This window comes from Phaenicophaeus curvirostris, chromosome 2 (assembly GCF_032191515.1).
Source record: "Phaenicophaeus curvirostris isolate KB17595 chromosome 2, BPBGC_Pcur_1.0, whole genome shotgun sequence".
NCBI classification, from domain to species: Eukaryota; Metazoa; Chordata; class Aves; order Cuculiformes; family Cuculidae; genus Phaenicophaeus; species Phaenicophaeus curvirostris.
The window spans coordinates 18,720,266-18,745,374 of NC_091393.1; the positions used below are offsets into that span (position 1 = coordinate 18,720,266).

The following is a 25,109-nucleotide window of genomic DNA, read 5'->3' on the forward strand; positions in this document are numbered from 1 at the left end:
ACTCTGTACCAGTGACAATAGTGACTGAACATTTGTTTCACTTCAGCTGCCTTCACTTATTAGAACATGTATGTCTACCATGAAAAGCTTACATTGTTTTCATAAGAGCAGTATCTTGCTATAACAGTGATTCACTGTAAGGTGTAAATCTGCCTAACATCTTTCACCTAATCAGATTTAGTAATTGCTGAGTTCCAATCTCATACCTGTTATTTGCAAGCCCAACAAATTCTTGTTTTTTCCTGAGGTAATGGAAACTATTCCCTTTAGATTTTAATTAGGAAATTATTAATATCACATTTCTCTTGAGCTTACCTTCTATAGGCCCTACCTCTCAGAAAAATAACTCTACTTCACAGAGATTTGAGGAAAAATAACTTAAAATGCAGATACAAATAATTTTGGAAGTAAGTGAGAAATTATCATTAAAACCACAAAGCAGAGTTTATACAGTTGCAAGTATCCTCAACTCACTTATAGCAGAAATCTCTCCACCACTGGGATGAATTGTATGTTACTATTTTTCAGGTTTAGCTGCAGAGAGAGTCAAGACTACTCTTTTTTTAACAGTATACAATTATCTTTTATTCTAAGAGGAGAGAAAATATACATACGTTGATTAGAAATAAATCTTTATTTTCATATTTATGATAACTAGTTTATTAAAGATAGATTTCTCATGTAGCCTATAGTAGAATTTTCAAATTCTAATGATAAAACCAGGTCATTTCAATTTGATTGTTCAACTATGTGAGTCACAGTCAGGCAGACTCTTTTAACACCTACATGTGTGAATTGTTAGATCAGGTTTTTACTTCTGTTTTGTTGTATTCTTTACTCATTCACTGAAACGGCTCTGAAAAACATAAAGATTAATTACTATACCTCGACTTCTCCAAGAATACATTTACTGCATAGTTGGACACAACTCCTAATGAATATGAGGAAATATGCAGAAAGAGTGAAAATCTATTTTCCAAATTCTAGTGGGTCCAATAAAGATTACTGTATTTATTGTGCTTCAAAAGAATTCACAGAATCACAGAATCACAGAACGACCAGGTTGGAAGAGACCCACCGGATCATCAAGTCCAACCGTTCCCATCAAACACTAAACCATATCCCTCAGCACCTCATCCACCCGTGCCTTAAAAACCTCCAGGGAAGGTGACTCAACCACCTCCCTGGGCAGCCTGTTCCAGTGCCCAATGACCCTTTCTGTAAAGAATTTTTTCCTAACGTCTAGCCTAAACCTCCCCTGGCGGAGCTTGAGGCCATTCCCTCTTGTCCTGTCCCCTGTCACTTGGGAGAAGAGGCCAGCACCCTCCTCTCTACAACGTCCTTTCAGGTAGTTGTAGAGAGCAATGAGGTCTCCCCTCAGCCTCCTCTTCTCCAGGCTAAACAACCCCAGCTCTCTCAGCCGCTCCTCATAAGGCGTGTTCTCCAGCCCTTTCACCAGCTTTGTTGCTCTTCTCTGGACTCGCTCCAGAGCCTCAACATCCTTCTTATGGTGAGGGGCCCAGAACTGAACACAGGATTCGAGGAGCGGTCTCACCAGTGCCAAGTACAGAGGGAGGATAACCTCCCTGGACCTGCTGGTCACGCCGTTTCTGATCCAAGCCAAGATGCCATTGGCCTTCTTGGCCACCTGGGCACACTGTTGGCTCATGTTCAGTCGGTTGTCAACCAACACCCCCAGGTCCCTCTCCTCCAGGCAGCTTTCTAGACAGACTTCTCCTAGTCTGTAGCACTGCATAGGGTTGTTGTGCCCCAAGTGAAGGACCCGGCATTTGGCCTTGTTAACCCTCATGCCATTGGACTCTGCCCAGCGGTCCAGCCTGTTCAGATCCCTTTGCAGAGCCTCCCGACCCTCCAGCAGATCAACACCTCCACCCAGCTTAGTGTCGTCCGCAAACTTGCTAAGGGTGCACTCGATGCCTTCATCCAGATCATTGATGAAGACATTGAACAGGGCTGGACCCAGCACTGAGCCCTGGGGAACCCCACTTGTCACTGGCCTCCAGCTGGATTTCACACCATTTCCCACCACTCTCTGGGCCCGGCCATCCAACCAGTTTTCCACCCAGGAGAGTGTGCGCCTGTCCAGCCCAGAGGCTGACAGTTTCCCAAGCAGAATGCTGTGAGAAACTGTGTCAAAGGCTTTGCTGAAGTCCAGGAAGATACATCCACAGCCTTCCCCCCATCCAGCAGCCGAGTCACTTTGTCATAGAAGGCGATCAGGTTAGTCTGGCAAGACCTGCCTTTTGTGAACCCATGTTGACTGGGCCTGATCACCCGTTTCTCTTGCATATGCTTCATGATAGCACTCAAGATCACCTGCTCCGTGACTTTCCCTGGCACTGAGGTCAGACTGACAGGCCTGTAGTTCCCTGGGTCCTCCCAGAGACCCTTCTTGTAGATGGGCACAATATCAGGCAGCCTCCAGTCCAGTGGGACTTCCCCAGTCTTCCAGGACTGTTGGAAGATGATGGAAAGAGGTTTGGCCAGCACATCTGCCAGCTCCTTCAGTACCCTAGGGTGAATCCCGTCCGGCCCCATAGACTTGTGGCTGTCCAGAAGTTAAATGTAAAATTACTGGGAGTTGAATAAATCATGGCTAATTTTTAAATGCCTACAGTGTAAATATCTGTGCCAAGCTTGTCACTCTGTTACAAGACCCAAACCGTGTGGCCCATTTTGGACCAGCAATAGGACACAAGGGAATGGTATGAAGCTGCATCAGGGAAAGTTCATAATGGACACTGGCAAAAGTTTCTTCACTGAGAAAAGTGGTCAGTCACTGGAACAGGCTCTCCAGGGAAGTGGTCATAACATCAAGCCTGCTAGAGTTAAAATTGTGTCTGGACAATGGAGTTAGTCACGTGATTTAGTTTTAGGTACTTTGCAATGAGCAGAGAGTTAGACTAGATGATTCTTATGGAACAATTCTGAATTGAGATATATTACCATTCTATGAATCACATAATCACAGAGTGGCTGAGGTTGGAAAAGAATACCCAAGGGTATTGGAGGAGCTGGCGGATGTGCTGGCCAAACCCCTTTCCATCATCTTCCAACAGTCCTGGAAGACTGGGGAAGTCCCACTGGACTGGAGGCTGCCTGATTTTGTGCCCATCTACAAGAAGGGTCTCTGGGAGGACCCAGGGAACTACAGGCCTGTCAGTCTGACCTCAGTGCCAGGGAAGGTCATGGAACAGGTGATCTTGAGTGCTATCATGAAGCACATGCAAGAGAAACGGGTGATCAGGCCCAGTCAACATGGGTTCACAAAAGGCAGGTCTTGCCAGACTAACCTGATCGCCTTCTATGACAAAGTGACTCGGCTGCTGGATGGGGGGAAGGCTGTGGATGTATCTTCCTGGACTTCAGCAAAGCCTTTGACACAGTTTCTCACAGCATTCTGCTTGGGAAACTGTCAGCCTCTGGGCTGGACAGGCGCACACTCTCCTGGGTGGAAAACTGGTTGGATGGCCGGGCCCAGAGAGTGGTGGGAAATGGTGTGAAATCCAGCTGGAGGCCAGTGACAAGTGGGGTTCCCCAGGGCTCAGTGCTGGGTCCAGCCCTGTTCAATGTCTTTATCAATGACCTGGATGAAGGCATCGAGTGCACCCTTAGCAAGTTTGTGGACGACACTAAGCTGGGTGGAGGTGTTGATCTGTTGGAGGGTCGGGAGGCTCTGCAAAGGGATCTGAACAGGCTGGACCGCTGGGCTGAGTCCAATGGCATGAGGTTTAACAAGGCCAAATGCCGGGTCCTTCACTTGGGGCACAACAACCCTGTGCAGTGCTACAGACTAGGAGAAGTCTGTCTAGAAAGCTGCCTGGAGGAGAGGGACCTGGGGGTGTTGGTTGACAACCGACTGAATATGAGCCAGCAGTGGCCCAGGTGGCCAAGAAGGCCAATGGCATCTTGGCTTGGATCAGAAACGGCGTGACCAGCGGGTCCAGGGAGGTTATTCTCCCTCTGTACTTGGCACTGGTGAGACCGCTCCTCGAATCCTGTGTTCAGTTCTGGGCCCCTCACCACAAGAAGGATGTTGAGGCTCTGGAGCGAGTCCAGAGAAGAGCAACAAAGCTGATGAAGGGGCTGGAGAACAGGCCTTATGAGGAGCAGCTGAGAGAGCTGGGGTTGTTTAGCCTGGAGAAGAGGAGGCTGAGGGGAGACCTCATTGCTCTCTACAACTACCTGAAAGGACGTTGTAGAGAGGAGGGAGCTGGCCTCTTCTCCCAAGTGACAGGGGACAGGACAAGAGGAAATGGCCTCAAGCTCTGCCACAGCAGATTTAGGCTCGACATTAAGAAAAAATTCTTTACAGAAAGTTTCATTGTGCACTGGCAGAGGCTTCCCAGGGAGGTGGTTGATTCACCTTCCCTGGAGGTGTTTAAGGCACAGGTGGACGAGGTGCTGCGGGGCATGGTTTAGTGTTTGATGGGAATGGTTGGACTTGATGATCCGGTGGATCTCTTCCAACCTGGTGATTCTATGATTCTATGATTCTCTGGAGGTCATCTTGTCCAACTCCCTTGCTTCAAGCAGTGTCAACAAGAGCTGGTTGCCCAGGACAGTGTCCAGATGTCTTTTGATTATCTCCAAGTACAGAGACTCTATCACCTCTCTGGGCAACCTGTTCTTGTTCACCTTTGTCATAAAGAAAAGTTTCATTATGTTCTTGTATAACCTCAGTTTATGCTCATTTGTGGTCACACTTTATTTCAATGATATCTTGGACATGGTATTTGCAATTTAATGATTTATTTCATAAGAACACACTTTCAGATAAAAATATGTATAAGATCACTTTTAAAAATAAACAGTACAACAGTAAACTTATTAATCAAGTTATTCTCCCTCCCTTTTATGCTGTGTAATTTCTTTATTTTTCCCTTTGTTCCTTGTACATGGTGAATTTCTTCCTTATGGAAGAATAATGTGCTTAATTGCTCAGAAAAATCTTGAGTTCTCTGAATATTGCATTTCTCAGCTATTCAAGCCTCACTCACTATGAAGTGATAATTAGGCATTAAAAGCTAAGTGGATTACCATGGAGATCTCTCCTGACATCCATTTAACACTTAATCAGATCTTGGTACCATAAATTATGCATTTCTCAGCAGTATTCAGATTTTAATAAATTTTATAACAGTTTGGAGTTACTAGGTTTTCTTGACCTTATTGTGGCAGGGAAAAGTTATAAAGTTCACTTTAATGATACAGTGTTATAAGGATTTCAGATTTATAGTAAAATAATTCTTTTAGCCAGATTGATTTTAATAATATTTATTCATAAGGGTTTCTTGGACAATTCCACCTTCATGAATATAAAAGAAAAAATGAATCCAAAATTCATATTGAGTTGAAGTTTATTCCCAGGTTTTTTTTCCCCAGTTTTTCCTTCCAGACTTCATTAAGAAAAAAGTGAAAAACTCACATTTCCTAGGAGAGGGCAACTTCCTCAATACACTAACTTTGAAATGAAAACACCCATTTAATTTTAGTATGTCTTTTTTATCAATCAATATTACATAAATTTACATTTTATAATTCTCATCCTGGTTCATAGCATGGCTTTCTAAAGTAGTGATTGTGATAATGGTACCTCCCATGAGATCCAGATACATACAGCTACAGATACATACAACACAAGCAAATGAAAGTCTTGTAAATGGAAAGTCAAATTGTCCATAGTTGCCAGTGTAATATTGCATATTATTCTATAATAATAAATAGCAAGAAGTATCTAAATTCCCATTTTCTGTGTTTTAAAAGTTTTATAGTAATAATACACCTTAAAAAATATTTCTAACTTGGTAAGCTTTATAACTTACAGTAAAATGAACACTTGGCTGCTGTAAAATCAATATATGTTAATATTGGATTATTTTTGGCTGAGGAGTAAGGGGATAAAATAAACTTTAAAAGTCTGTACAACATACTGGTCAGCTTCTGTTTTAATACATGAGACTGCACACATGGTTCATTAATCTGAAAGGAGATTGTATCGAGGTGGATGTTGGTCCCTTCAGCCAAGTAATGATGATAGGACAGGAGGGAATGGCCTCAAGCTGGGCCAGGGGAGGTTCAGACTAGACATCAGGAAAAACTTCTTCACTGAAAGTGTTATCAAACATTGGAACAGGCTGCCCAGGGAGACGACTGAGTCACCATCCCTGAAAGTATTTAAAGACAGGTAGATTAAGTGCTTAGGGACATAATTTAGTTGTATACAGGTAGGATTGGACTTGATGATCTCAAAGGTCTTTTCCAACCTAGGGATTCTATGATTCTACGATCTGTTGGCCTAAGAGAGAGATTTCTGGCCAACAATTCACAATATTAAGGCCTTAACAAATTAATCCTTATTTACATTTATAGAAATCCATAAAATCAATCTTTAGGTCTGAGTTTGACACTCCATCCCAGCATATTTAAAGATACAGGGTATGTTTCTCGATGCTTAGGAATGGTCTAAAGTGACCAAAATTTGCAGAAAAACTTTGGTGAAACAGAGACATAGTAATTTCCTTATCAAATTTTATACTGTTAATTCATTTTCCCTTGAGGTCTCTGGCTTTAGATCAAAAGGAAAGCTTATTAAAAATTTAAAAACAATTTAATTCTTTGAAATTGGAGTGGTTTTTTTGCTACATGAAGAATTTTGAATAGAAGACTAACTTTTGACATAAAGTTTTATAGAAAATATTTTCTAATTAAAGAAATTTTCCCGATTCCTGTACCTCTCTCCTGAATATTTTTCTCCTGTATAACTCTCCTGTGTTTTCTAATTAAGCCTCTGAGTGAAATAATTTTGATTACAAAAAATTGGTGATAAAAACATCACTAATTTACTCATTTTCTTTTCTTAATTTTCCTCTTTTAAAGATTTTGAAACTCCTTCACTTTTTCTAGTTTTCTCAGCAGGGAAGACTAATTTATTTTCATTCCTCTACTCTTTATCTTTTGTAAAATTAAAAAAAGAAAACTACTCAACACCTGCTGTAGAAAAAGGAAATTGAAAATAAAAAATGTAGAAAAGAACATTATCACACCAATAATAATAAAAAAAATCTCAGGAATAATTACACAGAATTTGGTATATTATTTTCAGTACTAAAAAGAAAAAGGAAACAACGTGCTTTCGTTTTTGTCAAATCCATGGGGTTTCCAAGACTCATAGTAAAGCTGATGGTCTTCTTTATTCACTCATCACATTGACAAAGATATTTCTTTTCAGCATATTTTAGAACTGTCCAGTTAAAATTTCAGTTACTTAGAACCATAAAGTTACATAATTTCTAGGTTGGAAAAGACCTTTGAGATCATCAAGTCCAACCATACCTGTCTACTACTAAATCATACCCCTGAGCACTTCATCCACCTGTCTTTTAAATACCTCCAGGGATGGTGATTCAACCACCTGTCTTTTAAATACCTCCAGGGATGGTGATTCAACCACCTCCCTGGGTAGGATCTGCCAGCACCCGATAACCCTTTTGGTGAAGAAATTTATCCTAGTGTCTAATCTGAACCTGCCCTGGTGCAACTTCTTCCTTCTGAACTAAAAAACAGTCTTCAGCCAGATGGGCAAGACAAATGTGAGCTAGCTCATTTTCCTGTCCAGAAAGGAGTCTAGAAAAGACATAATGAAATATATACATAGTAGAATCAAAAGTCTTAAGTGTAGATCATGGTAGACTTGTGCAGCAGCAAAAAGCAGAAGAAGCCTCCATTTCAGATACGTATTTTCAGTGAAAATTCCCCCCTTCAGCTCTGTAACCCCATTTGGATTCCATCTAAAATTGCTTTCATGTGCTGAGAGAATTTGGTTTGGCCTTTTTTTAAGTCCTTGTATTTTTTTTTTCAATATATAAGTGTAGAGAAAGGGTTCTAGAAACTTAAATTCTTTAAATTCTATCTAATGTTCCAGAATTATTATTTAAAGCAATTGTTATTTTACCAAGATTGCTAACATTGCTCAAAGGATTTTGGTTTTTTAAGGACATGGTATTAATTCTTGACATTTTTAAGATTTCTTTTCATCCATAGGAGAATTCTGTGAGGTGCAAATTGGTAATTGTGGGTCCAATTCATGTGAAAATGGAGGAACGTGTGTTGACGCTGAAGAGCATTTTAAGTGCATTTGCCCCGTAGGTGAGTCATTGCAAATCTACTGTGCTTTCTAAAATGAAGAAAGAAAATGTTATCCTAATATTTAAGTTTAAGAAATAGCAATATAAAAGTAGCAATATTTCTCAATGAATGCAATAAATATTTTGATTAAGGATCCCACTTTTCCACTTGTTTTAGGAAATAAAATGGCCAAATTAGTAGAACAATGTTACCTGCTAACACTCTCAACAGACATAATGTCAATATTCTGAATGAACTGTGATTAAACATTCTCTTTGTGGTGCAGGTTTTGAAGGTGAAAGATGTGAACTGGATATTGACGCCTGCCTATTCTACAATATAAGCTGTGCCCCAGGAGCACTGTGTGTGGATAAATCTCATGGATTTAATTACACATGTTTATCACCATGTATTGGAAACACAGAGGTAGGATAAAGTGGCATATTCCCCCCAGTGTTTTTGGAAAATCAAACAAGTTATTCTAAGAGCAGTGAGCTGAAGAAGCCTCATTTCCCATGGGTTTCCTAAACACAGTACTCATTTTTGACATGTTCTCCTTCTAGCCTTCCTCTTCCTTGTGCCACATGCTCAACCAAAAGAGTGTAATGTGACTAGAGTGGTCATTGTCTGACAAATCATGTAACAATGTCTCCTTCTATCCCTTACTTTCTGCTGGTATATTGTGAAACTTGTAGGATGTTGAATTAAAATGTCTTTGGAATTTTTCATGCATTTAGAAGATTTAGAAGTTACTAGAGAGAAGGCTGATAGTATATCAATTCACAGAAAGAATGACAGAGACTTCATTTCCATTAAAAACAAAAATAAAAAAGAAACCAAACAACAACAAAAAGCCCCAAAGCAAGAGTAGCTAAGCTACAATAAGAGCTGAAAATGCAGTTAGAAAAAATCAAAATTCTCTTTGACACTTACTCTTAAATCTTTGCAGAATGTAGTAATGAATTCTATTTTTCTAAATTTAAAATATTCTAGAAATCTCTAAATTAAACACTGACATTGCTTAGGCCATCTACTCTGTACCCCAAAGTCTTTAAGAAATGTATTTACTGTACCCTTCTCATGTCCCTTTAGTGACCACTTCAATTAAGTTACTGGTTTGGGTAGGATTCATTCACCTGAGGCAGGACTACAAAGCCAGGTCCTTGAGTTACTGAGATTTCAAGGTGGGATAAAGTGAAACACTGTTCCATTTTTAATTATGATAGTTATTTTTAAAGCTATGTACACAATGCTATATAGCCTTTTAAACAGCTGCCTAAACATGATAACCAGTGTTTCAAAGGCCTAATCAATTCTTTTATTGAAATATACTCACCATAAAAATATAGTATGCAGAGCAGGCAAAGTATCTGCAAAGAAGCAATCAACATTTATGTCACCTTGAAGTCCATGGGTATGTACTTACCAATGAATATGAAATGTAACATTAAAATACGCATTGACTCAAAGATTTATATTTAAATTGTTCAGCATCTGGTAAATTTTAACATTTTTATGATTTCAAGTGTCATACTGAGTGCAGATTTATTGTACATGGCATAACACCATAATGATGCAATAATCATTATGGCTAGTTAGGATGGGAGGTGATGGTGTGCCTAGGATGCTGATGGGAGCTACTAAAACATTTTACTGTAATATTTTCTTAAAAGCTCTCAAACATCTTTCATTTATTCATACAAATGTTTCATGGACCATCATAAATATAAAGTGGGAAATAAAAATAATTTTATATACATATATATTTTTCTCTATAGACTCACTGCATAACACACTTAATTTGAGCATAACATGAATAATTAGTAGATTTTCTAAAGGAAAGGGAATAGAAAATAAAATAAAGGATTGATATATTTGTTGTCTTAGCCCGCAGGTCATTAAAACAATATAATTTGCTTTTTGGAAAAAAATAAAGGCATTATGCAAACAAATTAATATTTATGTATTTTTTTTAAGAATCATAATGTGAAATTAAAGGTTTCTATTATTCAATTAAATATATAATTCAGCATTTAATTCATTACTCATTTTTGTGGCTGGAAAGTAAATACATATTCTTACATTCTTTCATTGCTTTTCCATTTTCAATAGTACCTCAGTTATGCTGAATTGATTTATCTCTGTATGTTCAGCACAACAGACTGAAAAGAATGCTGCTATTTTTAATATTTTCTTAATAACTGTATAAAGAGTGAATTTAAGTCATCAAGTCTCTTTTATCTTTACATAAGTGCATAATGATATAAGTGTATTTTTTTTATTTCCCAGCACAACACTTAAAACATTGGGGTTTAAATAGTATATTAATTATATTTTATTTCAAAACAAATATATATAAAAAAGAAATGTGAATGTATTAAAACAGAGGATAACTGCCTTTACATTTCAAAATCCTAAAATGATCTAGACCTCCAAATAAATCAGATTTTTGACATCTTGAAGTTAATGACTTCCAGCAAGACCAAAATTTGCCACTTAGTATTATAGTATCTTTTCTTTCCTCATGTACTCAGGAAGATGTCAAAAGAATTAAAGAAAATATCCTTGTCCTAATATAAGATATTACAAACCCCTACATGTTTATCAGCAGGAGTTCATAGACAACTGATAAAAGCAATAGCAATAACAAATAAATATAGTTCAATGTACTAAGTGTAGACCACGTGGAATGGTCATAATGTCACAGAACAGTCCAGGATGGAAGGGATCCCAAAAGACTATCTAGTCCAACCCTTTGCTGGAAGGGGAGCCCAGGTGAGATTAACTAACAGCCTGTCCAATCGAACATTGAAAATTTTCAGTGATGGGGACTCCACCACATCCCTGTGGAGACAGTTCATTTCAAATGACCACCTGTGACCCAAACAATCACAAATGTGGAGGGATTCTAAAATGTGTGACTGTTTTTAATGGCCATGGCTAAGTCCTATTGAGCAATTTAATTGTTTTATTCAAAACACTACTTTTTCATAATTCTGTCAGCAGCCTGACAAAATCATGGCTTCCACTACTATTTCCAGTGAAAAGATTTGAAATTATGGAATAATGGAGATGTCAAGATGTTGGTCAATATTTATTGGTTTTTTTCAGGAATTATAGGATTTAAAATTACTTTTCAAACTTTTTATCCTGTTTTAAGTTTTAAAATATAAACAGACGCACGGAGTTGATTTATTAAAAATAATTCCTGTACAGGTTAAGAACTGAACCATCTCAGAAATATCCTTTCAGAGTCTTCTATATATATATACTGTGTTCAGTTCTGGGCCCCTCACCACAAGAAGGATGTTGAGGCTCTGGAGAGAGTACAGAGAAGAGCAACAAAGCTGGTGAAAGGGCTGGAGAACAGGCCTTATGAGGAGCGGCTGAGAGAGCTGGGGTTGTTTAGCCTGGAGAAGAGGAGGCTGAGGGGTGACCTCATTGCTCTCTACAACTACCTGAAAGGACGTTGTAGAGAGGAGGGTGCTGGCCTCTTCTCCCAAGTGACAGGGGACAGGACAAGAGGGAATGGCCTCAAGCTCCGCCAGGGGAGGTTTAGGCTAGACGTTAGGAAAAAATTCTTTACAGAAAGGGTCATTGGGCACTGGAACAGGCTGCCCAGGGAGGTGGTTGAGTCACCTTCCCTGGAGGTGTTTAAGGCACGGGTGGACGAGGTGCTGAGGGATATGGTTTAGTGTTTGGTAGGAACGGTTGGACTCGGTGATCCGGTGGGTCTCTTCCAACCTGGTTATTCTGTGATTCTGTGATTCTATGTCTTTAAGGTGCTAAAGTTGTGTCCAACTGTTGAGCTCCACTTGCATAATTTACTTGAAAGTTGTTTCTTCTCTTCATGAATTAAATTATCCCATTACCTGTCACACTTGAAATCAGAATCACAATTCTAACCTCCTGAATTGAAATATATGTGCTTAATGCATACTTGGAGTTCAAAGGAGCTACCACTTTCAATGATTTTCAATAATAATTTTCAATACCACTTTCAAATTTTCAATAATTGTTTTCTGGTTGTCGCTAAAGTTATACCTACAAATAACTCTCATCAACAAATCCCTGTTGTTTGGGGTGCATGCAACATGATGTAATGTTTGACTTTCAGATGGACTTTGCAGTTCTGACACGTTTCAAATACTACACAGATAGTTTGATTTAAAAAGATCTTTAAATGAAATGATGAAAATCATTTATGTGTGAGTATTTTTTAATCTAATGAATTTATTTCTAAAGAGAGCGTGTGGGCTGCAAATCTTGGTGATGTTTTCAAGTTATGCTTTCTTGGTTTAGGTTAAGTTTTTTAACATTCAAACAAGAAAGAAAATACTTAGATGCTTTAATAGATCACTATGGGGAACTTTACAAAAAAATTGGAAGCTGTCTTTAAACCACTAGTTGTTTATGTTTGAGAACCTGTACAGGTTAATGCAGAGAGGAAAATTAGGAAAAAGCAGCTTATTTTATATCTTATATGGTTATATATTATATGGTTCTTTATTCAGAAATCAAGGGTTTTTTGTTGTTATCTAACGGAAACTCTAATTAACATAAATCAATTTAAAGTTTCCGGAAAAAAAAATTATATTTGTAAAGAAGTTTAAAAAAATAAAAGACAAAGGGAGGGTTAGGTAGCCAAAAATTGACAGAAATGAATCACATTTATTTCTATAACAAGAAGTAGTAAAGGTGAAAATCTTTTACAAAATATGAAATAGATCATCTCCTCTTGTAGTATTCTCGTAAGGAAGCTAGCTAAACAGTACACTTGTTTCATCTTGATGTAAAGCAGAAAAGAAAATTATACTCAATTATTTTAGAAGTAGTTCCCTGGACAAATGTTCAAGGGAGATAGTAAGTAGTGTTCTGCCAGGTCCTCACCTGCACCCAGTTTCACTCAAAATTTTCTTTATGAATTGTGGAACACATTACGTGTGACAGAACTAAATCTGATACCATGTTGGAAAATGAACTGGAAAGGTAAGGTGAAATTTAGTGTGCACATTTGCAAAAGAGAAGTGACATTATTGAACTTATGGATTGTTATATGAAATTAAGGTCCAAAATAAATTCAAGTCCTTTTCAATTACTACTGCTAGTAGGCATTGCACATAGTATATCAGAAGCTGACCAATATAGCTTAGTGTTTGATGGGAACGGTTGGACTCGATGATCCGGTGGGTCTCTTCCAACCTGGTTATTCTGTGTGATTCTGTGATAGCCTTATACAGAAATATATTTTCTGTATAGCTGTCTTCAAAGCTGGCTTCTTAGAAACTGCTTTCACAATATTTACTATGCTTACAGAAATGAAAATTACTACTTACTTTTTAGGAACTGGAATAGAAAGTTTGAATAAAAGGAACCGAATTTGCCTAAATTAGGAAAACTAAGTTATATTCTGAAGTCCAGGAAATGCATCAGGTTCAGCTTGTAGGCACCCTAAGGATTTTAAATGTTTGATGAACAAGAAACAATTCAATAGCATTTACAATGTAGATAAAAGTTAAATCTATAGCAGTTAAATTAAGCAGTGTCTTCTTCATGTTAATAATGCTTTTCCATTTTTTATTTTCATACTGTGTGTATGTATATAAAGAGTACTGCTTCATTCAAACTGCAGAGAATATGAGGAACGAGTCAGATGGAAGAAATGCTAGGAAATACCAATTGCACTGAGTGAGATTCTTCAAGTTCAGTGTTTTATCTCTTACGACGGACATTAAGTGATATGTGGAGAAGAGACAGTGATATTGAAGTCTCACTTCACTCAATTGCTGCAGAATGAATAAAGGAGAAGAATAAAATGCAACCACCTAAGGACTCCTTTCCTCACTGTAATCACATTTCCTCGTTCATATTAGAAGGAAGTAATTCTTAAGATTTTTATCAAGACTACATAATAAGACAGATTTGTTTTAAAGAACTTGTCATGAACAGTAGTGTGGTGATCAGACAGACCAGCAGAGTCCTTGTTTATGGCCTATTAAATCCTAAGATTTGTGTTTAATTCTAAACATGAGGAAGATTTAGTCAGGGGAAAAAGAAAAGGTGACTGACAAGAGTATACTGCTCTTTCCAAAATTAAGTTTGTTTATTTATTTTCCTGTAGAAGTATTTCTTGTATAATAAAGTAACAAACAAATCTTTGAAGTGACTTTAGAAAACTACAATGTGGGTTTAAAGCTTGGAAAACCACAATGTAGAGCTCTTTAGTTTGACTTTTGTAATAGATTAATGAATGTATTTAGCCTTAATTTCTTATAAAATCCTTAATCATTCTAACTCACAGTTTTCAGTATTTAAACTGATAGGGGATTAATTTTACAGCAGAGATAAAAAATCTATCTGATAGAGAAATCTGCTAACTAAAGTTGATGCTAAAAATATCTTCCATAGCTTGAATTTGAATTTAAAGCTGCTTTAGATTGCACTAACATCTTAAAGGGTAACATTTTTCTTCACAGTCTAAAGAATCAAAAGGACATAAGAATATAATGATTCTTATATTTTGGTAATATTGAAATATAAATGTTACCTGAATTCTCTAAATATTTTTTCTAGATGGTTTTCTTGAGTGTAAGCTTATTCGTCCTGTTTGAGCTTTGAGAAAATAGTAAGCCTTAGGACAATATCTTGCAGAATTTTTTAAATAAAAAAGTAAGGAGAAACATAAAAAAAATAAAATCAAAAAAGAGAACAATTCCAAACCTAGATGCACATTTTTATTTTGCATTTATATAGAGAAGTGTTTTACTTCAAGAAGTTGTCTTATTAAAAACCCATCCCAAGTCTAAAACACAGTATACTGACATCATAGCAAAAATCTCTCAATTTTAAGGTCAATTTAAAACTTAATCAAAGCTAAGGACTATTAGAGGATTTCTGCAAAGAACTGTTATTATTACAAATCTTAATGAGATTGAAAAGAGATTCAGACTCCATCAAATTTAAGTACTAGTGCATTAGCTCATCTTCTAGACACTATTTTCTTTAGAAACCAATGGATTAGGAGGAGAGGTCTTAATTGCACTAAAATGAAAATGTAGCTATTGAATTTTGCACTGGTAAAATTTTCATGGAAATTAACCTGGTTCATAAAAGTAGAATGAAAAAGTGTTCATTCTAACCTAGAACTTGTAATTTTTGAAGAATGCAGGAGATACTGTTTGAGTAAGTAATATTAGCAAATAAAAGCTAAAAGAAAAAATGCTGTTCCAGTCTAGGTTTATTAATTTTTTGATATATACATGTTGAAATAAAGAAGGTTCTGATCTTCCCAAAGCATAGATGTAATATATCTATTTTGAAATAAAAAGGATCCTAGGATAGATTGCGAATCAGAATCATGACTAAAGTTAAGAAATTATTCCTTTTTTTCTCCTCCTGATAAACACAAATTCATTAAATTATACCTGGATTTTAAACACAGAAAGAGTTGGTTTATTCTTTCGCTGGAAAAATAGCAGTCAGTTCACAATCATCCCTCCTTAAATAAGTACATTTTAAGGTCAGTTATAATGATGGCACTGTTAAACTGAATCATAAATGCCTGTTTCCATTAAAAATGAATTAATATACTGATTTAATGACATCCAGTACTTAAGGTTCTTGAAGATCTATATTCTTTAATATTATAACATCAAAACATTAAATGACCATACTTGATATCAATGGATCATTCAGTTAAAGTGGGAAAAAACTCCAACATATAGAGAAAAACCTCTTTATGTATTTGTACTTCTCGTCTTCAGGTATGTGCAAATGGTGGTAGTTGCTTCTATGATAAAGAAGGACAGAGATCTCACTGTCTCTGTACACTTGGATGGACAGGACAAACCTGCCTAGAGAACATTAATGACTGTGAGGTAAACCAGTGTCAACATGGAGCCACATGTGAAGATGGAATGAATACATACAGGTATTAACATGGTGCTTTCATACAAGTCTTCACAAAAAAGTGTATGCCAGTATGAAGATCACACTGAAAATATTTTCTTTCAACATGAATCACAACGGGAATTGCTATTATATTTTTCTCAGATTTTAAAATGTCATGAATGCCAACTTTCAATAAGCATGTGCATTCAGAGACTGGAGTGTGATATGGAGTAACTTCTCTTATTAAATCGTGAATTTTAATTTTCAAGTGAATAGTTGAAAGTCTGCTTTATATGTGGCAGGGTTTTTTTAATGTATTGAAAAATCTATCAAAAACTGTTACATACGTGCTTTCATGTTACAGCTGTAACATGCTCTAGACATTTGAAAATAACATGCTGTAGAAGAATGGAGGTGGTGGTGCAGGAGGAAACAGAAGCAGGCATTCTTTGAGTAAGCACAGTTCAATCGTTCTCATCAGATTTGAATTATTTACTTATATCCTCTACAAAAAAATAGTATAATTTAAATCCCTCCATAATGCTATGAATATATTTTGAATTGATTTAATTTTATGCTGTGTCCTGCAATTATTGTTACAGTGGTTTTATTTAGAAAAGCTTGCAATAGAGGAGAGAATCATTAAAACAGAAATAAAAATTTTCTCTCCTCACCTCTGTTATTATAAAATCTGTAAATAAACACTGAAATCCTCAAACAAGCAAACAAATACAGGTAAGTATATTGTCAATATACCAGATTTAAAAGGAATTTTTGCCCCAAAGTCCTAATGAAAAATGCATCATTCCTTCTTGCCAGGTTACAATCAACTGGCGTAGCGAATTAATGGACATTTTATTTGACTGACAAATCTGAGGTTTTCCTGTCTGCATCAGGAAGAGAGTTCTGTTAGAAGAACAGAGAAATATTTACCTTACAAAATCCACTGGCATTTACTGAGAAATGAGTATGTGCGAAGACTTCTAGTAAAACAAGAACTTTTGAGTTTAGCTCCCTAATTCAAACTCAAGCTATTGACAGAAAACACTTAACTCTTACTTTTTCAGTCTTTGAAAGACAAATTGAATTTATAGTTTATTCTGTTTATTTAACGAAAAAGAAAACATACCATTTAGAACCCAATCCTAGATGTGTTAGTTGATAGTTTCATTATCAGAGAACCTTATCCTAGAAAAACACAATTGGTTAGTCAATGTGCAGAGTGTTTGCACTATAGTAGCCACTCTGTCAAAAGAAGATTGTTAAAAAAAGAAGATGATAGTGAAGCATTTATTAAGAGAACTGAAATATTTCTTCCTTAAAATATTTCCCAACAGTTATTTATTGTCAGCAAATGAAACAATGAAACACTGTCTTTGTCCCTTTCTAATACACTGTTAAAACCAAAGGATTAGTGGAGCAATTGCTGAATATAACAGCTGTAATCACCCAAATTTTTCGAAAGTCTCTTGCAATTTGCATTTCTATCCTAAAATGGGCACTATTTTTGATAAGGTACTTATCAAAATCTGTATCTTATGCAAAGTAGTTTCAGGAAGACATAAGAAAGCTGTCAGAAGAATATAGGGAGAATTAGATGTATAAGTGCCATTAATAAGCCTCCTGAGATTCATTGTTAAAGCTATTACAGTAATTCAAAATATTACTTACCATTATCTCCTCTTTATTACGTATGTATTTTAATTATTTGTTAATAGTCAAAATTTTATATATTATTTTCTTATTTATGGAAAAGAAGAGTAAAACTCAAGACTTATATTCTAGTTAAGAAACCTTGACTCTTAACTAATTCTTAAACTTTGATCCTAATATTTCAGTGGTGTCCTGTTACAGCAACGCTAAGACCAGGAAAGCCTGGGAAGGATTCGGCTTAACTTCAAGACATACCTCACCTTCTTAACCTCTCCCTTCTGAAAGCTCTCAGTTTTTTTCCCAATGGAAAATAAGCATTCATCTATATTCAATTTTTCTAACTTTCTATCTCTTTACCATGGTGTAGTCTGTTTCTCCTCCCCTTTTAAAATTACTGTTCCAGACAGTAGTATAATAGGGGTGTATATCTAATATATGAAGAGAATTTCCTTCAAGTTCAGCACAAGGAATTGCTCTAAATGAAGGAGGAAGATTACACTTCATGCTTTAGAACTATGATATAGTGTAAAGCTCAGTAAAGCAACATAATAGGAGCAACAGAATCACAATAATGTGTCTTAGAAGTTCTATTCTTTTGGTTTAATGAGCTTTTTCTTACAAAAAAAGTGACCTCAATCACAATGACAGAAAGCTTCTTATTTATTAGAATTAATTATTATACTTCCAGCTGAGCCTATGCAGTTTGAGATATCATAAGCTAATCGGCATGTATTTAAAGTGATACGTCCTCCAAAGAATTAGTGCTCTTATCACTGGGTTGATAGTATAGCAGTCTATATGATGAATCTGGCAGATATCATCTACCAGATCAGTTCTAGTCATATGTCAAAAGACTATTGACCTTTGATCACATATACCTGAGATAAAGAGAAGATTCATTGCATCAGTTATCACACAGTGTTGCTACACAAAAAGTATTCAAATTTTTCTCTCAAAACTACCTCCATCTTTTCATTAGATTCTCTGTACGAGAGAAAAGAGAAGAAATGATTAAACATGGCTCAATATGGAGCATATAATGAATAGTTAAAGTGAAAGAAGTCTTCAAGGTGTTGCTCTTTCTGTTTTAAAATACAAGGGAGATTTTATTACTGTTTTCCTCATGCTTTTAAGTTTATTCCTTGCCAAAGATATGCAGGATCCTAATTGAAATCCTACTAGATATTCTACTAAAGTCTATTTGGTAAATGGAAGCAACAGAGGGAACAGAATTAAAAACTCAATATAGCTTCAATTACTTGTCATGTTTCTCTGGATCTTCATGGAAACATAGAATGGTTTAAGTTGGAGGTGACCTTTAAGAACATGTAGTTCCAACTTCTGCCATGGGCAGGAACAGCTTCCACTAGATGAGGTTGCTCAAAGCCTTGTACAACGTAGCCTCGAACACCTCCAGTGATGATGGGACATCTACAACTTCTCTTTCCATTGTTTCACCATCTGTATAGGGTAGACTTTCTTTCTTACACCTAATATAACTCTTCACTCTTTCAGTTTAAAGCCATCACTGCTCATCCTATCAATACATACTCCTGTAAAAAGTCCTTCTCAAGCTTTCTTATAGGCCTCCTCAAAGGTCCTTGTTAAGTACTGGAAAGCTGCTATAAGGTCTCCCTGGAGCCTTATCCAGGCTAAAGAAGCCCAAGTCTTGCATACTGTCCTTGTATGAGAGGTGTTCCAGCCCTCTGATCATCTTTGTGGCCTTCCTCTGGACTCACTAAAACAGATCTGTGTCCTTCCTGTGCTGAGGACTCCAAAATCACACAGAGTATGTCAGGTGGGGTCTCGCAAGAGTAAAGTAGATAAGGGGAGAATCACCTCCCTCAACCTGCTGGTCACACTTTTGTAGCATTCTAGGATATGGTTGCCTTTCTGGGCTGCAAGCCCATGTTACCAGCTCAAGTCGAGCTTCTCATCCATCAACACCTCTGAGTCTTGCTTACATGGTTTCTCTTGATCCATTCTCTGTCCATCCTGTATTTGTGCTTGGGATTACCCTGACCAGGTGTAGAACCTTGCACTTGGCCTTGTTGAACTTCATGAAGCTTACACGGGCCCACCTCCCAAGCCTGTCAGTGTCCCGCTGAATGGCATCCCTTCTCCCCAGCATGTTGACTGCTCCATGCAGCTTGGTGTCATCAGCAACCTTCCTGAGAGTGCACTCAATCTCATTGTCCATGTCACCAACAAGGACCTTAAACAGCATTAATCCCCATATCAGCCCCTGAGGAATGCCACTTGTCACTGGTCTCTACTTGGACTAGCTGTTGAGCACAACTCTGAGTGCGACAATGTAGCCAATTTCTTATCCATGGAGTAGATTTTCAAGAACATGCAATGTTATGCAGTAAAAATCTGAACTACTCAGGTCTCTAAGTTTAGTGCATTTCCTTTTAGCTTAATAAAATGAACATATGCTTGTTTCATTAATGCATTATGCAGTCAACAGTACTATGTACAAAGCATGTTTGAATCACACTGTGTATATTTCTTAAATTTAAGGGATAATAATGCAAGTGTAGTTCTGAGGGCTTTGGATACCAGCAGCTGATTGCATTTATATCTAGCTTTAACATTTTCATATGATTCTAGATTATCCAAGATGTGTAAAAGATTTTATTATCTCATCTATAAATCAAACTATGAAATAGGTCTTGAACACAGTTTTGTTAAACACTGTGCTGGCATAACACTGACATAGCTGAACTTCAAATATCTTTTCCTGTCTTAGAAATAATATCAAGACCAATGATCTTGAATACAAGATACCAGAATTTCTATTCATGAGTGAATCTCTAGCCCAAGAAACATGTGTTTTACCCTTATCAGGGGGACATCTTATCTGTGTGCTGACACATCCGTGTAGGGGTTCAGCCTTATTGTGGCCTGAGCTGGATTTCAGTGGTATAAGCCCTGCCCTAGGGCCTAGTGACAGCTGCCTTCCCTGCTTTAGCTTCAGATCTGGCAATGGTCCCTCTGGAGGGGGAGAGACACCTCCGGGCAAGGACCAGGAGATGCTAGTGGCACCACCCAACTACTTGCTAAAAGAAGGCTAAAACTTCAACCTTACAAACTGGGGAACCATCAAAAGGATGTGCATGGTACCAAAGAAAAGGTACCAAATACAAAGAATTTTTGTATTAACATTACTTAGAATAACAGTAATTTCTTAGTTTTGTGCATGTCTTCTTTTGTCCATAGCAAGATTTTGAGTGTAACAGATACTAGGAGGGAAAATCAATGTCTCAGTTCTTTTGATGCAAATGTGAATTTTAGTAGCTGACACCAAAAATCAAGCCACAGTTACCCTATTGTGGATTGCTGTGCCCCTGTATATATCATGCAGATGACTGTACACTGCTGTTCTTCTGCCTAAACCTAGTAAAAATTGCACAATGATTTGATATGCTTCTGAAATACATGATAAACAAAGCTGCGTATAAGTCAGACATGAAATATAGTCTGACAAGGAACATATTGCTTGAATGCAGATGGTTATTGTATAGCTGCCTTGTGTTCCTGTCAATATGCAGATGGATTTAGCTTCTTATCACTGAAGATCCAGAGCAACAGGTGTACAGGTAAGTAGACTGGTACTAGTTAGTCCAGCTGGGGCAGCTGTCATAACGTCACCACAGATTGCCTGCCCCAAACAAATGCAGTAGGATCAATGCTGGTAAGTAAATACCTATGCACAACCTATGAATCTTTAAAATGACAAAAAAATATATCCTAACACAGACCAGACCAGACCAGTTGTGGATATTTTCAATCTTGAGACAGAAGGCCCATAGGAGCACTGAAGCTTGGCATTAGCAAAGGCTTCACAGTATCCCTCTAAATCGTCTAAATTCTTTTTTTAATAAATGCTTTGGGTTTTGGTTTTTGTTTTGTTTTTAATTATAATAGTCCAAGCAGATGAACAGAATTTACACAGTTTTAGTTATGATGGTTTTTAGTTGAAATATGAACTGCACTCACATTCATAAATGGACTAAAACTTTATTTAGTTCCACTTTGGATCTTTTCAAGAATCTGTATTCTCTGCAGAAAAGCTGTTCTATAACTTATTACAGAGATATTCCCTAAGAAATTGCGACATATATTCACCTACCTACTGGAGCTGTAGCAAAGCGAGGAAAAAGTATTTTTCCATTTCTCTAGTGGGAGAGGCTTATTATCACTACAGAAAACTGCATATATCATAGTACTGAATTCATATCACACTGTGAACATGGTCCTGCAGTCAAACTGCATATATACTATAGGATGAATAAACTCAAAGATGGAAAATTAAGTATATGTTAAAAAAAAAGAAAAAATCAAACTGCCTAATTTATCAAGCTTCCAGAAAATAGAAAAAGTCAAGGAAGAATAAAATGATAGAAACTTTAAATTCTGTGATGCTCAAAATTGCCTAAGTTATGTTTACTTTTCATAACCTTGCTGGCATCAAGCAAATAGTTTCATATTTTAAAGTATTTTATTTAACCATATGTCAATAGGTAAGGCTTTACTCCTTCCTAGGGTAGTCAAGACTAAATTATATGTGCCAAAATTTACATAGTGAATGCTAAAAAATGTGTTTGCAATTCAAGCTTTACTGTATACCAAATCTAACTTCATAATAGGAAGTTTTTCTGCATGAAAATTTATAAAATGTTGAACTCAAAGCTATATTAAGTTGATTGGAGCTTAGCAAATGTGATGCTTATCTTGAAGAAGAGTCAGAAGAGGATCCAGGGAACCATAGGCCTGTCAGCCTGATCTTGCTGCCAGGGAAGGTTGTGGAGCAGGTTGCCTTGAGTGGCATCATGCAGCATGTACAGAACAATAAGGTTATAAGGCCCAGTTAACATGGGTTTATGAATAGCAGGTTCTGCCTGGGTAATTAGATCTCCTTATATGACAAGTTGACCTGTTTAGTAGATGAGAGAAAGCCTGTCTACTTAGACTTAGAGAATGCCTTTTACATCATCCTTCACAGCATACTCCTGGAGAAACGGGCTGCTCAAGGCTTGGACAGGCAAACTTTTCATTTGGGTAAAAGACTCTGTATGGCCAATAAGCTTGATTTATCTACTGCAGGAGATTAATGTTATTAAATTGAAAGACATCCATTTATAATTTCACAAGGAAAAAAAACCAAAACAACAAAGGACATTCCATTCTCAGTTTTTTAGATTTCTTCAGAAAATGAAATACTGAAGAATATAGTACTCATAACATCATTGGTGGTAGTGTAGAATAAGAAGCATGAAACAAAGTAGAAGAATTTTTAATTTTAGATCCTATAATTTTCCATTACATGTGTTTCTGTGTCTTTGAAGATGATCTACCCAACTAGTGAAAATAAGGAAATGATACAAATTTCCTCCTTTGTCCTCTCTTTCTTCTTAATGAAAAGTGTAAGTTAAATATTCTGTTTAACAGTAATAATGAGACACATTTTCAAAGAATGACCTAATAGGTATGTTTTCACAATGTACACGCTAATCATTACTGCAGACCACACAACAGTTAAGGAAATAGAGATCAGGTGCATCAGAAAAATTAGTACGACTAAGTGTTCTTTCCATGCTCAATTTTACTGTTGCTAGTTCAGAAATTGTGCAGAGAAAGGTAACTAAGAGAGCACATGCTTTGCATATTTATGCAAAATGGAATTTTTTATAAAGAAACACTTGCATTTAGGGATAAAGCATCTCTATGAGATGATTTGTCAGAACCCCATTCCTTTAAAAAGTGAGAAACAGAATCAGCGGGAGCTATCAAGACCTCTTTTCTAAGGAGTGACTGAAGTTAGAAAAGAGAAATCAGTAGCTGTACTTACTTGAATAGTTGTTGAGGTGGCATAGTAATGGATCTGTAAAGTAGTGCTAAAGGACTTACAGCTACACTACACAAGACAGAGGTTTTACTTCAAGCAACCTCTATTTCAGCCCATTAGCAATTGATGTGTATTAGCTCTATTCCAACGAGCACATCTACTGATTTAGTTTCAACTGAAATAAAACTAGTTTTTATGTTCTGATACTGCTTTGCAATCTGATAGAAAACACTGCAGTTTGGAACAGGCAGGAAATTAATTGTAAAAGTTTTCTCTTCATCTGATCTATGAGTTATGCAGATGCATGTGGAGAAATGAGGGAGCACAAAGCCAGGCCTGAGGTATTATGAAAAAAATTCATAATAAGAAAAATTTAATTTTCCATAATATTTAATTTTTCATAATGAAGCAATATTTAATTGGATTAAACACTAAGAGCTATTGATTTTATACATAACCCTTTTCCCTGTTCTTTTTTCTTCAAAAATATTTTATTAGTGTTATGTAAGTGGAGCTTCCATGGTATTCTTCCCTTCCTGATCTCCAGTTTGTACATAGACAAAGTCCTTTGCTCTTTTAAGTTCTCTCTTGCCAAAAGAACTGTAGGTAAAATTGGAGCTCAGCTGAACAGAGAACAAAGTATACCAGTGGTCAAAATGGTTATGACTTCCTTAGTCCAAAACTTATACTGCGAAAAGATTTTGTGAAACAACATTCAAACCATCTGTCATCAAGCTATCATTTATGAGATCCTTTCTGTATGTAGAATCTTACACGTGGTCTTTTTCTTACTGATTTATGATTATCCTGTTGGAAGTTCAATAGGGATATAAAAATACCTAGTTTGAAATTTCTACACATCCAACAAAAATGAAGAAATAATAAGCAAGGATTGAAGGTTATATGCACATAAACATTTATTTCTCTTAAAAATATAGAGAAGAATATACTTTCTGCCAGATGGATCAGTAGGGAAAATTGCTATAATCAAGGCTTCCTTAACATGTTAGTTCTTTCCAGCTTCTAGATAACAACTCAGTGGATCAAGAACATATAAGTTGATTGTAAGATTATCTCCCCCCATGGAAACAGACCTCTGGACATGGTAAAGAAAAGATCAGTCTAAGAAAACTTTGACAAGTACAAGGGATTTTCTAATTTTATGAGAAGTGGATAAGCTATGAGATAATTCGATTTTGTTTTCGTTCACCCATAAAATCATAATCATGAGAAAAAGAAGCATAAAAAAATCATCTCCAGTCTTATACAATTTATATGTCATCCTATATTGTGGGAAACAAATATTCTGCTCAATTTCTTAAAATTCTATAAATTGGTTTATGTTTTGGTTTTTTTTCAGTAACAGATAGAAATTGAAACCTTTATTCCTAATGATAAAGCATTTTTATACTGTTTCTTTCCCAGACCAACCATGATGTGATGTTGTGGGGTTTTTCTTAGTGATATTGTAGAAAAAAACTAATACATTTCAGAAAATAAGTTCTTAAAATACATAATACAGTACATATCAGTTTTCTATTTGAATATTGTCATTGGAAGCTTGATA

At 36.5% G+C, this 25,109-nt stretch overlaps 1 protein-coding gene across 3 annotated transcripts in view; it reads left to right on the top strand.

The window, feature by feature from the left end:
• EYS (eyes shut homolog) overlaps nucleotides 1-25,109 on the top strand; it is a 774,985-nt gene that overhangs the window by 76,179 nt on the left and 673,697 nt on the right. For all 3 annotated transcript variants that reach the window (XM_069851470.1, XM_069851468.1, XM_069851469.1), the window contains exons 7-9: nucleotides 8,065-8,169; nucleotides 8,435-8,574; nucleotides 15,912-16,078. In XM_069851470.1, coding sequence (XP_069707571.1) covers nucleotides 8,065-8,169; nucleotides 8,435-8,574; nucleotides 15,912-16,078 — 412 coding nt within the window. The remainder of the gene's footprint in view (nucleotides 1-8,064; nucleotides 8,170-8,434; nucleotides 8,575-15,911; nucleotides 16,079-25,109) is intronic.